Source organism: Nesoenas mayeri (assembly GCF_963082525.1).
Source record: "Nesoenas mayeri genome assembly, chromosome: 27".
In the NCBI taxonomy this organism is placed as follows: Eukaryota; Metazoa; Chordata; class Aves; order Columbiformes; family Columbidae; genus Nesoenas; species Nesoenas mayeri.
In genome coordinates, this window is record NC_137555.1 from 181,436 (window position 1) to 194,818 (window position 13,383).

At 54.8% G+C, this 13,383-nt stretch overlaps 1 protein-coding gene and 1 long non-coding RNA gene across 2 annotated transcripts; both read right to left on the reverse strand.

Annotated features, from left to right (window-relative positions):
- Positions 1–717: 717 nt before the first annotated feature.
- LOC308050207 lies at positions 718–4,951 on the reverse strand. The gene is made up of 3 exons (XR_013923384.1): positions 4,758–4,951; positions 3,777–3,863; positions 718–2,712 (listed from the first exon to the last, which is right to left on the reverse strand). It is a non-coding gene; the product is annotated as an uncharacterized lncRNA (long non-coding RNA).
- A 5,250-nt stretch (positions 4,952–10,201) lies between these two features.
- On the reverse strand, positions 10,202–12,832 carry PRF1 (perforin 1; the record flags this gene model as incomplete). The annotated part of the gene is made up of 2 exons (XM_080360241.1): positions 10,202–11,562; positions 12,312–12,832. 2 exons carry the CDS (start codon positions 12,830–12,832, stop codon positions 10,257–10,259), a joined length of 1,827 nt encoding a protein of 608 aa, XP_080216367.1. The 3' UTR covers positions 10,202–10,256.
- Positions 12,833–13,383: the final 551 nt, after the last annotated feature.

Genomic DNA, 13,383 nt, shown 5'->3' on the forward strand with positions numbered 1-13,383 from the left:
AACTGAAGACGACGCAATGAACTGCATCTGGAACTGAAATAGAATCTCATACAGAATGCAGCCCTGCCTGCAGCTGGTAGCAAATGCAAAGTGCACTGCTTTGTGCCCAGGATGTGCCGACGTTCAGAGTCCTGAGGGTGGATTCCCTTGGTGAGGCCGGTAGCCTGAGGGTCCTCAGGTGCTGGATTCCCTTGGTGAGGCCGAGCTGGGATTCCTTCCCTGGGCTGTTTTTGGTGCCGGCCGCCCTGGCCCTGGCTCAGCTCCCAGTGCCCTGGGACGGACTGGAGGGGCCTGTTCCCACCATGGCTCCTGCAATGTGTCCCGCTTGCTTCGGCCCTTCCCCTTCCACCTCCTGGGGAAGCGTCTCCTTGGCTCCCCAGGACACCCCAGGTTTCCCCAGTCGCAGGGCTCACCTTGTGCCCCAAAGGCACCCAGGAAACACATCGACTCCCCAGTGCAGCTCAGGGCTCATTTGTCCCCCCAGGGCTCCCCGTTCTTCACCAGGAGTCGCCTTGGCTCCCTAAGGTGCCTGAGCCCTCCAAGGATCCAGACTCTGCTCCCCAGGGTACCCCAGTCCTGCCCAGGACTTCCCTTGGATCCCCAGGGCTCTCCTCAGCTCCCCAGGGCTCCCAGTCCTCACGTTCATTCCCAGGGCTCCCCAGTCATTTGCAGATCTTTGCTCCTGTCACTGAGCTCCCCAGTTCTGCCGAGGTCTCCCCTCAGCTCTCTGGGCCTCACCAGTCTTTCCCAGGACTCGCAGCAGCTCCCCAGGGCTCTGCAGTCTCCCCCAGGGTTCGCCTTGGCTCCCCAGTCCTCCTCTGGGCTTGTTTCAGCGCCCCAGGGCTCCCTATGCCTCCCCAGGGCTTCTCAGATCTCCCAAGGCCTCAACTCAGCTCATCGGGCTCCCCAAGGATTTCCAGTGTTCCCCAGGGTTCGCCTCAACTCCCCACAGCTCCCTGTTCTTCTCCAGCGCTCCCAGCGCTCCCCAGTCCTCCCCAGGCACACAAGTGTTGCCGGAGCAGGACACTCTGCACCCCCTGAACCTCACCCAGGCTGCAGCGCTGGAATGCGCTGCATGGAATGTCCGTGCACCAAGAGCGGTGATGACAGTGATGCCCTGATCTGCGGTGGCCGTGGCTGGAGCCACAGCAGCTCTGGGCACCAGCCCCAGGGAGGTGACGACCGTGTCACAGTGGGCAGCGCTGGCTGTGTCACCGTGATGTCACTGTGGGCCTGTGACACAGGCGCCCTGGCCAGTATAAAGGGGGCTGCTCCCGGAGCTGGGGGAGCATTTGGAGGAGAACCTCCATGGTGCTGGGCAGGACTTTGCAGAGTGCTCAGCAGAAATCCACGGCGCGTGGCCAGAGCTGCGCAGCAATGGTGCTGGCCCCAGGACACCCGGCTGCCGGCCGCCCTGGCCCTGGCTCAGTTCCCAGTGCCCTGGGACGGACTGGAGGGGCCTGTTCCCACCACGGCTCCTGCAATGTGTCCCGCTTGCTTTGCAGAGGGCGCAGTGGGCAGAGCTCAGGGAAGCTGTTCGGGAGCAGGTGGAGGTCAAGAAGGTACTGGGGACAGGAGGGATGGGGACTCAACACGTTTGTGGGGGCACGGCCTCTTAACAAGGGCCCTTTGCTTGTGCAGCTGCTGAAAAAGAAGCTCCAGCACCTCCGGGAGAGATGGGAACGAGTCCAAGAGCCAACAGCTCTGTGAGTGGCCACGGAGCCCTGACTGAATCTTGGGGCAGTGGGGTGGGGGTGCTGAGCAGCTTGGGGCAAACGTCTGCTGCTTGCAGACACCTTTGTGGCTCCTGGCCGCTCCTCCAGCCTGCTCTGGAGAGCCTTTGTCTTCTGCCAAGTGCTCAAAACACCTCTGAGCAACTGGGGAGTCCCGGCAGCAGCTCCGCACAACTCTGAGCAGCTCCCAGGCTGTGCTGCGTGCCCCCCAAGCTGGGGCCGGAGGGGTGGGCTGGGTCTGTGCAGCGCTGGGATGCCGGAGGTGCCTGGTGCCAGCCCCAGCACAGGCTGGGCAGCACCCTGGCTCCCTGTTGGCCAAGCAGGGGGTCGTCACGCTGGCCAAGGTCTCTTCTCACAGCCCAGAACCCCGTGGTGTCCGTAGCAGAGGGAAGATGGCGCAGGGAAACGATGCAGAGCAGGCGCTGCTACAAGAGCTGGTGGCCGTGCGGCTGGTAGGACAGACAGCCCGGCTGTGGGCCTTGGGCAGGGCAGGGGCTGCACGGTGCCCGGGGAACACGGAATGGGGTGCGGGTGTCAGCGGGGGTGCGGGAGGGCTCTGAGCCCCCAAACCTCGTCCACCTGGCACAGCCCAACACATGTCCCTGCTGTGCCTTGGTCTGCAGGAGGAGCAGCTGGCATCCAGGTGGCACCGCAGCACTTCTGGGCTGAGGTGGGTTGCTGGAGGGGCTCGGGGCGCCAGGACTCTTCCCTGGGCAGTGCGATGCCCGTGCCTGTGCTCCCAGGGCAGTGAGAGCTGAGAGCAATCTGCCCCTGCTCTGCCTGACCTCTCTCTCCTGCCCCCAGGAGACTTCTTGTGTTCCTCGCCCTCCTGCAGATCGCCGTCCTCATCCTGGTGCTGCTGGACGGAGACGTCCCAAATAACTCTGTCCTGTCACCAAAGTTGGCGGCTCCTTTGGGAGCTGCCCAGCAAGTCCCCAGTTCTTCTTCTAAAATGCAACGGGCAAGAGAATAAAGAAACCTGTGATTGCAGGACCCGGGTGTCACCTTGTCACCCCGTGTCAGTGACTCTCCTCTTCTGCTTGAGCATTCCCAACAGATCCCTATTCAACCACTCAAGTCTCCTGGCTCCATTCCTTGACTTCCTACGTGTGGGGATGCTCTGATCCTGAGCGCGGAAGAAGCAATCTCTGAATGCAATCCAGCTCTCTTGGGCCCCTTTTCCTTCAAGCAGTCTTGCCCATGGGATTTCCCCCAGCAGTTGGCTGAAAAGGCCAAAGTTAGCCCTGCTAAAGTCCAGGGTTGCAACTCTACTTGCTATTCTGTTCCTGCCACACAAGATGCTGAACTCCACCATCTTGTGGTCACTGCAGCCCAGGCAGCCCTCAACCTTTACTGCTTCGACCAGACCCTCCTTGTTAGTGAGGATGAGATCCAGCACTGCACCTCTCCCCGGTTCTTCTTCTAAAATGCAACGGGAAAGAGAATAAAGAAACCTGTGATTGCAGGACCCGGGTGCGACCTTGTCACCCCGTGTCAGTGACGGGTGGGAGGGAGGTGGCTGCTGCTTTCCCTGCTGCCTGTGCTCTCCCCTCGACGGCTCTGCCTGTGCACCCGTGTGCTGAGTGCGGGTGCACGAGGACACAGGGAGTCACAATGACCACCCGCAGACAGGCAGCGAACTGAGAGACACAGTGTGTGGCCTTTGTTTTGCCTCAAAGGACTTGTTCTACAGCGCTGGCAGGCAGGAAGAGGCAAGTGCTGCAGAGGCACAATGGTGCCTTTTCCTTGGGAGAAACTTTTACAAAACAAAGGCAACACCTTTGCCATAAAGGCATTAACCACGCTTGTGCAAAAGCGGGTGCTACTGTGGTCACAATGGCCACGAGGAATTGCAACCGGCAGAGACTCCCAGAGGACCATGGATTCATGTTTTGAACAAATGCACAAGCATCCCAATTACCATGAGAAGTGGGGGAGGGAGGAGACAAGAAGAAAACCACCTCCCTCCCATATCTGACAGGCAAATGGACTAAATATGAACTAAATATATCAGCCTGTGCACTCACCGCCGGGCGCACTCACCACCGGAGGACAGCAGAGACCGTTGTGGATCTCAGCGCGGTGACACCTTCTCTTCTCTCTCTCCCTCTCTGTGTTTCTATCTTCATTCTGCCCACATAAGGGTAATAAGATTATGAGTTTTGTTGATGCAATTCTGTTAAGTTTGAAGGTACAGATACAAGTTTTGCCCAGTCAATAGTGGCTGTAAATTTGTGATTTGCTTGAACCTCTCTGGTCATTGTCATCATTGTCGGTTACGAGAACACCACGGGAAGCGAGGGTGGTCGCTGTGGCTCCCGTCTTCCCCTGAGCCTGTTCTCTCTGAGCAGGGTGCACAGGTAGAGCCTCTTGGAAGGAAAGCAACAGCCACCTCCCTCCAACCGGTCACCTGGCGTCACTGCTGCCCCTCCAGCTGCTGAAGCTCCTGGCAGTTGTGTTCTACACACGCACAACAGCCCGGGTTAGGAAGAGGAGTCCCCCAGAGGCACAGAGGCCCTGACACAGCCCCGGCCACCACAGCTGGGGAGCACGGGCACAGGAGGGGACACTGACCTCCATGCCCACCGCTCCATGGCTGCCTGCAGCTCCTGCTGTTCTCCCCAGGACACTGCTGTGCCTCCCTCTGCCTTTCCCTCCCGCAGCTCTGCCTCAAGAGGAGAGGGAACAGGAACGTCTCCAGGAGGGGCAGGGGCTGCAGGAGAACCCCCACGGCACCGGCCAGTGCCCAACGGCACAGCGCCCAGCGCTCCCCCAGCCCCCCGAGCTCCTGTCGCACAGTGTCCCCAGCCGCACGAGTGGCGCCCGCTCCTCCCGCCCCTTCCCCAAAGCCACCTTGCTGCGCCCGCACACCGCACCAGGGCTCCCTGCGCCGCGCAGCCAACAGCCCGGGGATCTGCAGAGCCCCGATCGCCCCGCGGGGACACAGTGACGGGCACGTTCTCGTGCCGCCGCGTTCCCGCCCGCCCCGCTCCCCCATCGCACCGCGGGCTCCCCGCCGCTCACCTGCAAGTGCTGCTGTGGGACGGGAGGGGAAGAGGAGCAGCCACCGGGGCACCCGGGCACTCCGGCCACAGCGCTCCGCTCCGCACCCGCCCCTCCCGGTGCCCTCGGCCGCAGCCTCTGCTCGGCGGGCTCTCTCGCCCCAGCCCTGCAGGCAGCGGCGCCGGGGCGGGCACAGGGACCGCCAGGCCCGGCCCTGCCCGTGCTGCGCAGCCCAACGCACTCGGCGGCCCCGCCCCAGCACAGCCACCCCTGCAGCTCCTCAGCCAACCAGGGGGCTCTGCCCTCCTGCTCCACCAATCAGCAGCCGTTGCTGCGGCGAGGGGCGGGGCCGGGCCGGGAGCTCCCTGTGCTACCTGGGTGCGGGGCAGCCACATCCGGGCTCCTGAGCGGCGGCGCCGTGGCGTGGGCGGCGCTCGCTGCCCCGAGATGGCGGCACCGACCCGCGAGTCAGAGCCGAGCGGGATGGGCCGAGGGGGAAGGGACGCGCAGGGACCGTCGAGTCCAACTCCTGTCCGAGCAGAGGACAGCGGCACCGCTCACTCCGTGTGGCTGAGGGCGCTCTGCAGTGGCTTCTGGAATCCTGTGGGGCTCGGGGCCGTGACCCGTCCCTGGGGGCCCGTCCAGTGCTGCCCCACCCGCCGGGGAAGAACCTTTTCCTCACGGCCTAGCCGAACTTCCCCGGCACATGTTCCTGCCGTTCCCTCGGGGTCTGTCGCTGGTGCCGGAGAGAAGAGCTCAGCGCCTGCCGCCCCTCCTGCCTTGTGAGGAAGCTGGAGCCGCCATGAGGTCTCAGTCTCCTCCAGGCTGAACAAACCCACTGATCTAACGGCTCCTCACTGGCTTCCCCTCCAAACCCTTCACCAACTTTGTGGCCTCCTCTGCACACTCTCCCGGAGCTTTATCTCCTTTTTCTCCTGTGGCTCCGCAGTCTATATTTTAGAACTCCAGAGACAATCTTTCAGGCCAGGCCTGATAACCACAGAGCAGACTTGGAGGAAATACAAAATAAATCAATAAAGCGAGTAGAATAGCAGGAGGGCGGCTCAAGCTGGGCAGCCACGCAGAGGTTGAACCTGAGTATAAAAAACTATCACTATTTTATATCTTCACAGACCGTTCATGTCATGATTCATTCCAATGTCAATATTTCACTCTGAGGTCTTCTTGCTCCTCGTTGGGTCTTTTCTCTGATCTCAGAGGGGCCTTTGTTCTGTCCAGCTGTAGACACTGTTTCTGGTCCATGGCCTTGCAGGTCCTGTTTGGTGTGAATCAATCCTTTCTTCTCAGCAAAGTGTAAACCAGGCCTTAGCTTGCAAGTGTTTGTGGGAAACTGCAGCGGGTCTGCGGAATCCTTGACAGAAAATATGAGAATAGAGATCAGCCTTGAGATATTAAGATTTACCCTTGAGAAGGATGGGAGTGAAAGAGTATCCAGAGAGAGGAGAGATGTACCCGTGGGAGAGAAGGGGATAGAAGAATAACATGGATGATAGAAAAATTAATGCTGCTAAGCAGAGAAAGGGGGTTTTACTCCCCCCGCTCTGTCCTTTTTTTTTCCTGAAGTATTGTCATCCATTTTTGTTGTGGCACTGTGTTGTTTTTCGGCTTTGAATCAGGGGTTGTTGGTGTTGTTTATTTTTGCTTCTGTCTTGTTTCCTAGGTTTTGGCACATCTGGGGAAAGAGCTCATAGTTTTACCTCCTTGCTGAAGTCGGTCTTTGCACACTGGTCAGCTTTGGGGGGTCACAGCGTTCAGTGCTTCTCTGGGTCAGACTGGTGCTGATTTGAGTGTGGAGTGGAGCCAGGTTGGTTTGATGTGGAGTTCGAACTGATGTGTTTTCATGCTGGGCTGTACATCTTGCCATCTCAGATGGGGGCGAGAGGGAAGTTTTATTCCCCCCCGCGCAATGTTACTGCTAGAGAGCTGTGATACTGCATGAAGGAGTCTGAGGGTGAAATTTAAAGGCATCACCAGTGGATCCATAGTTCTAATGAAACTGGAAAATTAAACCAAAAATTTGTTAATAGACTTATTCTGTGGTAATTAGTTGTAAGTGACTTCTTAGTAAATTCACCATGCTAGTTTTTGAGGTCATGGGAGAGAACGAAAGAAAGGCCATTTTTTGAGACCAATGGAATGCCAAATTTGGAACAAAGTTTAAACACATGAATTCTTATAGTTGCCAGAAACTCCTATACCTCTCTTAGGTTAAGATTTGTTAAGTAAATTGTAAGCTCAAATAACGTTTTCTGAGAATTCTGTTTATTTGCATGGCCTACAAGAAGCTGCTGGGATGGTGCAGATCTGCTTGTGCAAGTGAGAAATCTCCAAGGAAATTTCAAATGCTGTATTTCCACTAGTATTAACAGCCAGTGTTTCAATAAAGCAAACACTACACTGATAGATCTGAAACAGGACTTCGATCCGGTAAGGGAAAACAATATCCAATAAATATGACAGCCAAAATGGAGTTGGAAACTTTGAGGAATAAATTTATGACAACCTTACAGGCATTCGATCGGACTTGCAGATTTGTCTATTTATGGCTACAACATAGAAACAACCTGTGGCTATTGTGGGACAGTATGAGGAGATTGCTAATAGACTGATATACCGACTGTTATATACCAATTGTCACTCTACTCAAGAAAATGAAGGGAATTAATTTAAGTTTCAATAGGCCATGATCCTTTTGTCATATATGTACCATTTGTGAAATTTAATTTTGATTTTTTTATTTGTAATCTATGTCTTCATAAATTGCACTAGCTGGTTTTCTTAACAGCACAGCTTTTGGCATGCCTAAATAATGTAAATTGCTGCAGAACCTGCAAGTCTTTAACATCAGGTCACAGGCCATACTTGTATTTGGTCTGATCCTACATACTTGCAAAGTTTTTGTTGATGGTTCTGGGCAGTCTCATAAAGCTGTAGTGGTTTGGTGTGGAGATAACAATTGGCATCATTCTGTAAATATTATTGAAGGTCCAACCCAATTAGCAGAACTTGGCACAGCTTTACATTACTTAGAGCTTTTTAAGGAGGAACCTCTAAATTTGATTTGTGATTCTGAGTACATAGTCAAGGTCCAATGCACATATCTGCTTCTGAACTGTGTTTTTTGTTTTGGTTTTGTTCTTTTTTAAAACAAAAAGGGGGAAGAAGTAGGGAAAACACCACAAAACCAATTGTCAAAAGCATTGTATGTGATGAAATACTTTGCAAGTATGACCCAAAACCATGCTAAATCAGAAAGAACCTACATTAGTTATGGCGAAATCACTAGTCAATGGAAAAGGCCACATCAATTGATAACCTGGGGGAGAGGCTCTGCTTGTGTCTTTACAGATCAAGGGCCGCAATGGTTGCTGGCGCGAAACGTGAAACCTGTGTCATCTTCCTGACAATGATTGCTGCAGCTGCTGTGTTTTGGATGCCCGCACAGACAAAGACTAACATGTGGATTACTTTAGCCAACATGACTGACCAGGATTCCATATGCCTAGCTATGGTATCTCCAGAAAACCCGTTCCACACATGCTTGGTTGGCATCCCCCTTGATGACTACAGCAGCATCACACAATTGTTTCAAATAGTGGTCGATGCAGAGACATTGCAACAAACTGTAATAATACCAGCATGGCACTTTGGATTAACTGTCTCCCGGAAATAGACATTGAACCACAGGAACTGGAATTGCTGGGATCTGTGCCCATGGACGCTTGTATCCAGCTGGTTTGTGAAAAGTGCCAGGACAATATGCTAAAGCATGAATAGATAAGACTGCAAAATGTTAATGCTACCCTTGGTGACTATAGAAATGAAACTCGATGGTGTAATGCCTCGCAGAAGAATCCACGGGTTGTCATTGATAATGTGGGACAGCGACTCCAAAACCTCCTGCATGGTGTATTCTTGCTCTGTGGAGATAGAGCCTGACCAGGAATTCCTGCTAATGCTGTTGGAGGACTGTGTATTTTGAGACTATTAACTCTCTTAATGCCCAATGTATCTATGATAATAGATCACAGAAGAGCAAGACGAGAAAAACACCTTTTGCGTGTATATGAGTCAAAATGTGATGATAATGTAGATTTTTGGGGATCAAGGTAAAGGGTTTTAGGATCTCTTGTATCAGGTGTTGGCACAGCTAAAAGCTCTAAATATTTTAGAAAATTAGGATGCTAGTTAAGCAAACTAACAGAACTTAAAAGGCTTTAAGTGGACTTTTGTTAGATGTAGATTCTGTAAGACACGCCACAGGGCAGAGTAGGGCCACGATAGTTTTTTGTTATTAGCTCAAGGACATGGGTGTGAAGATTTTGATGGGATTTGTTAAATAAATTGCTTAGTGGTTGAGAGATTTTTAGGATGGTTGTTATCAGTAGTGAAAACAGGACTGATCGTTTTGATGATTGTTGTGGTTGTGTTACTAATGTTGCCATGCATGATTTCTGTGCTGCAAAGGGCCCTGCAGCGGACAATGAGGGCAGCATTTTTAGCCCAAATTAAAAAAGGGGGAATTATGGGAAAGTGCAGCGGGTCTGTGGAATCCTTGACAGAAAATATGAGAGTAGAGATCAGCCTTGAGATATTAAGATTTACCCTTGAGGAGGATGGGAGTAAAGGAGAATCCGGAGAGAGGAGAGATGTACCCGTGGGAGAGAAGGGGATAGAAGAATAACATGGATGATAGAAAAATTAACCAATGAGATGTTAGTGCTGTAACTTGTAACCAATAGTGAAAAGACACATGAACTGGTAGAACTGTATAAAAATGCACTTGTAGCAATAAATGGTGCTCTATTTCTTTCATCTTGAAAGAACTTGGTCCATGTCGTTTGCCCGTCTCAACCGCGACACTGTCACCCCGTAATCTAAACCTCAACAGCCCCTCAAGTCCCCCCAGCACCCTTGGGTGCCCCATAACCCCCAATGCGTCCCCCTGGTACCTGTGGGGCCACGGCCATTGGCGTGGGAACAGGGACAGGAAGTGGTGAGTGGGGCAGGAAACTCTGCTCAGGGAAGGACCCACCCCCCACCGCCCTCCCCCGCCCCCCCCCCTGCTCCCCCCCCCACATCCAGGACCCGACTCGGGGACAAAATGATGGTTTCAAGGAGCCCCATAGATTTTGGGAGACCCCATTGGTTTCAAGGAGCCCCATAGATTTGGGGAGAAAACGGCGGTTTCGAGGGGCCCCACAGACCCTCAGTCCTGATTGGTGATTCCAGGGGCTCCTGAGGCTCCTGATTGGCCCTTTCAGGACTCAGTCCTCATTGGTCACTTCAAGGCAGCCCAGAGTTCCTGATTGTCTGGTTCCTCCCCACCCAGTGCCACTCAGTGTCCCCCAGACCCACAAGTGCAGCGAGAAGCTCTTTATTCCCATCATCCCTTGCGACACCAGGGGCGCCGCCTGGAGGCTGGGAGGGGTTGGATACAACTTAGAGGTCAGGGTACAACTTATGGGTCTGGGTACAACTTATGGATCTGGATACAACTTATGGGTCTGGATGCCTCTCCCAGGGCCCCATAAATGTCTCCGGGAGCTCCCCAAATGCATCCGTGGGGTCTCCCATGTCCCTGTCATCCCCGGGGACTTGAGGGTCACCCCCTGGTTCATTAACCCCTGGCGGCCACCAGGGGGCTCTGGGGAGGGGATTCCCAGCACCATCTTCGTCGTTATGTGGGTCATTATGGGGGTCGTTATGGGGGTCGTTGGGCCAATAGGAGGCACCCTGGACGCCCCCGATGTCTCCAGGGGGTTGTGGGACATAATCATGACAATATGGCCCCCCCAAAGCAGGTCCACACGTCACCGCATAACCAAACTCCAACCGCCCCCCACCGGGGAAACAGATGACATCACGCTCACCTCCCCCCTTGGCCAATAGTGGCTCCTCGCACACCCCCAACAAGTCGTCATCCCATTTGTTGTCCTCATCCCAAACCTCCACCTTCAACATGGCGCCAGGCACCAGTGTCACTGTCCCCAAATCCAAGATGGCCGCCCAGCGCGGGTGCTGGTTGTTCCATAGGGTGCGCGTCCGCGCTTCCCGCCCCCCATAATACACCCGGACGTAAGCGTCTGTCCCCGATGTATGGTCCCCGCGCCACCCCTCACCCCCTTTCACTGACACCCGCAGCCGCGCCAACCCACGGTGCTGCGAGCAGCACCCAGCGGCCATATTGGCTGAGCACGCGCAACAAGGCCCAGCGGCACCAAGATGGCCGCCGCAGCTGCAGTTGACCCGCAATGCATTGCGGGCAATGTAGTCGATGACAGCGGCGCGTAGGGCGGCACGATGTGGGTCCCGCGGCGCCAGGACGGTGTGGAGCGGCCGCACGTCGGCGCCCACCAGCCCCGGATGTGTGGGGAGGCCACGTAGCCATGTTGGGAAGGCGTCGGGCTTGCCGTAGAGGAGGTCGCCATCTTGGCGGCCGCCTTCCACCTCCACCAGGCGCTCGGCGTAGAGCTCGTGGAAGGTGGCGTTGGCGTCGTTGGTGGCGCGGGCCCGGTGGCACGCGGTGGCCATGGCGGTGGAGCGGCCCGCAGCCGAGACTTCGGCCCCCAGGCAATCGGCCACTTCTTGTAGGCTGGAGCCTGTCATGGCTGCCCGGCAGGTGCGGATGGAGGTGACAGCGTCCAGGCGGCCGCCCAGGCGAGCGCCGTGGATGCTGTGGGTCCCGTAGGCCGCGATGAGGGCGGCGTAGTCGTCAGTGGTGGCCGCGGTGAAGTTGGGGGGCAGGGAGCGGAGGGCATGGAGGAAGTGGGGGGAGGGGCGGGCGCGGCGGGAGATGGATGTCCTGGGGGGGAAAATGGGGGTCAGTTATGGGGAGGATGAGGAAGGAGGATGAAGATGATGAAGAGAAGATGAAGAAGAAGAAGAAGAAGAAGAAGATGAAGATGAAGATGAAGATGAAGATGAAAATGAAGATGAAGATGAAGATGAAGATGAAGATAAGATTAAGATGAAGAAGATTAACATGATAAGGATGAAGATGAAGATGAAGAAGTAGATGAAGAAGCAGATTCAGATGAAGATAGATGAAAATGATGAAGATGAAGATGAAGATGAAGATGAAGATGAAGATGAAGATGAAGATTCAGATAAGAATGAAGATTCAGATTCAAACTCGGATTCAGATGAAGATGAAGACGAAGATGAGGATGAAGAATCTGATGAAGGTGAAGACAAAGATGAGGATGAAGATGAAGAAGCAGATGAAGATGAGGATGAGTGTGAAGATGAAGATGGAGAAGCAGATGAAGAAGCAGTTTCAGATTCAGATGAAGATGCAGATAAAGATGAAGATGCAGATTCAGGTAAAGAGGAGGATGAAGATGAAGAAGCAGATGATGAAGTTGAAGATGCAGATTCAGATTCAGATGAAGATGAGGATGAAGATGAAGCAGCAGATGATGAAGATGCAGATGAAGAAGTAGATGAAGAAGCAGATTCAGATGAAGATGAAGATTCAGATGAGGATGAAGATGCAGGTTCAGATGAAGGAGAGGATGAGGATGAAGATGATGAAGATGCCACCACACTCACCAGTAGAGCGTGCACTGCGCCCGCATCCTGACGAATGCCACCGCGTCCTCACGCCACCGGCCCAGCGCGAACTCGGCCGCCCGTGACCTGGACCCGGCCATGCCCACTGACCCTCCCGCCCACTCTAGCCCCACACGCCACCCCACGGCCACCTCCGCCCTGCCCCCCGCCACCCCTGCCAGTGCCGCTGCCCCCCGCAGCACCAGCGTCCCCTGCTGGCAGCGCCGCCCCGCGCGCCACCCCCCGACCCCCCGCGGCAGCCGGAAGCGCCGCCCCCCAACCAATGGGTTGGGGCACAGCGTACAAGTGACGTCATCGGTGATGTCATCATCATCATCGACGTCGAGGACGCGGCCAGTGGCGGGGGCCAAGGTGGTGACGTCCAGGCCCCAGCCCAGGATGGAGGCGCCGGGGACGTGGGGGGCGCTGCAGGCGGCGCCACGAGCGCGGTGACATCGGGGGGCAGCGGAGGGACAGAGGGACAGGATGGACGGGAGGAGGAGGAGGAGCGGGGGCGGCATGGCCTGGGGGGACAATGCGGGGTGATGGGGCTGTGGGGGGATGGGATCATGGGGTAATGGGGGTAATGGGATAATGGAGATAATTAATGGGATAATGGGGACAATGGGACAATGGGGATAATTAATGAGATAATGGGGACAACAGGAGAATGGGGATAATGGGATAATGGGGACAATGGGATAAGGGGATAATGGGGATAATGAAATTATGGGGACTATGGGGACAATGGGATAATGGGACAATAGGAATAATTAATGGGATAATGAGGATAATGAGGGTAATGGGATAATGGGCATAAAGGAGATAATGGGGACAATGGAGACTGTGGGGATAATGGGATAATGGGGACAATGGGGGCAATGGGATAAAGGGATAAAGGGATAAAGGGGTAATTCATGGGATAATGGGGATAATGGGATAATGGAGATAATTAATGGGATAATGGGTATAATGGAGACAATGGGGACAATGGCGATAATGGGGATAATGGAGATAATGGGTTAATGGGGACAATGGAGACAATGGGGACAATGAGGGTAATGGGGATAAT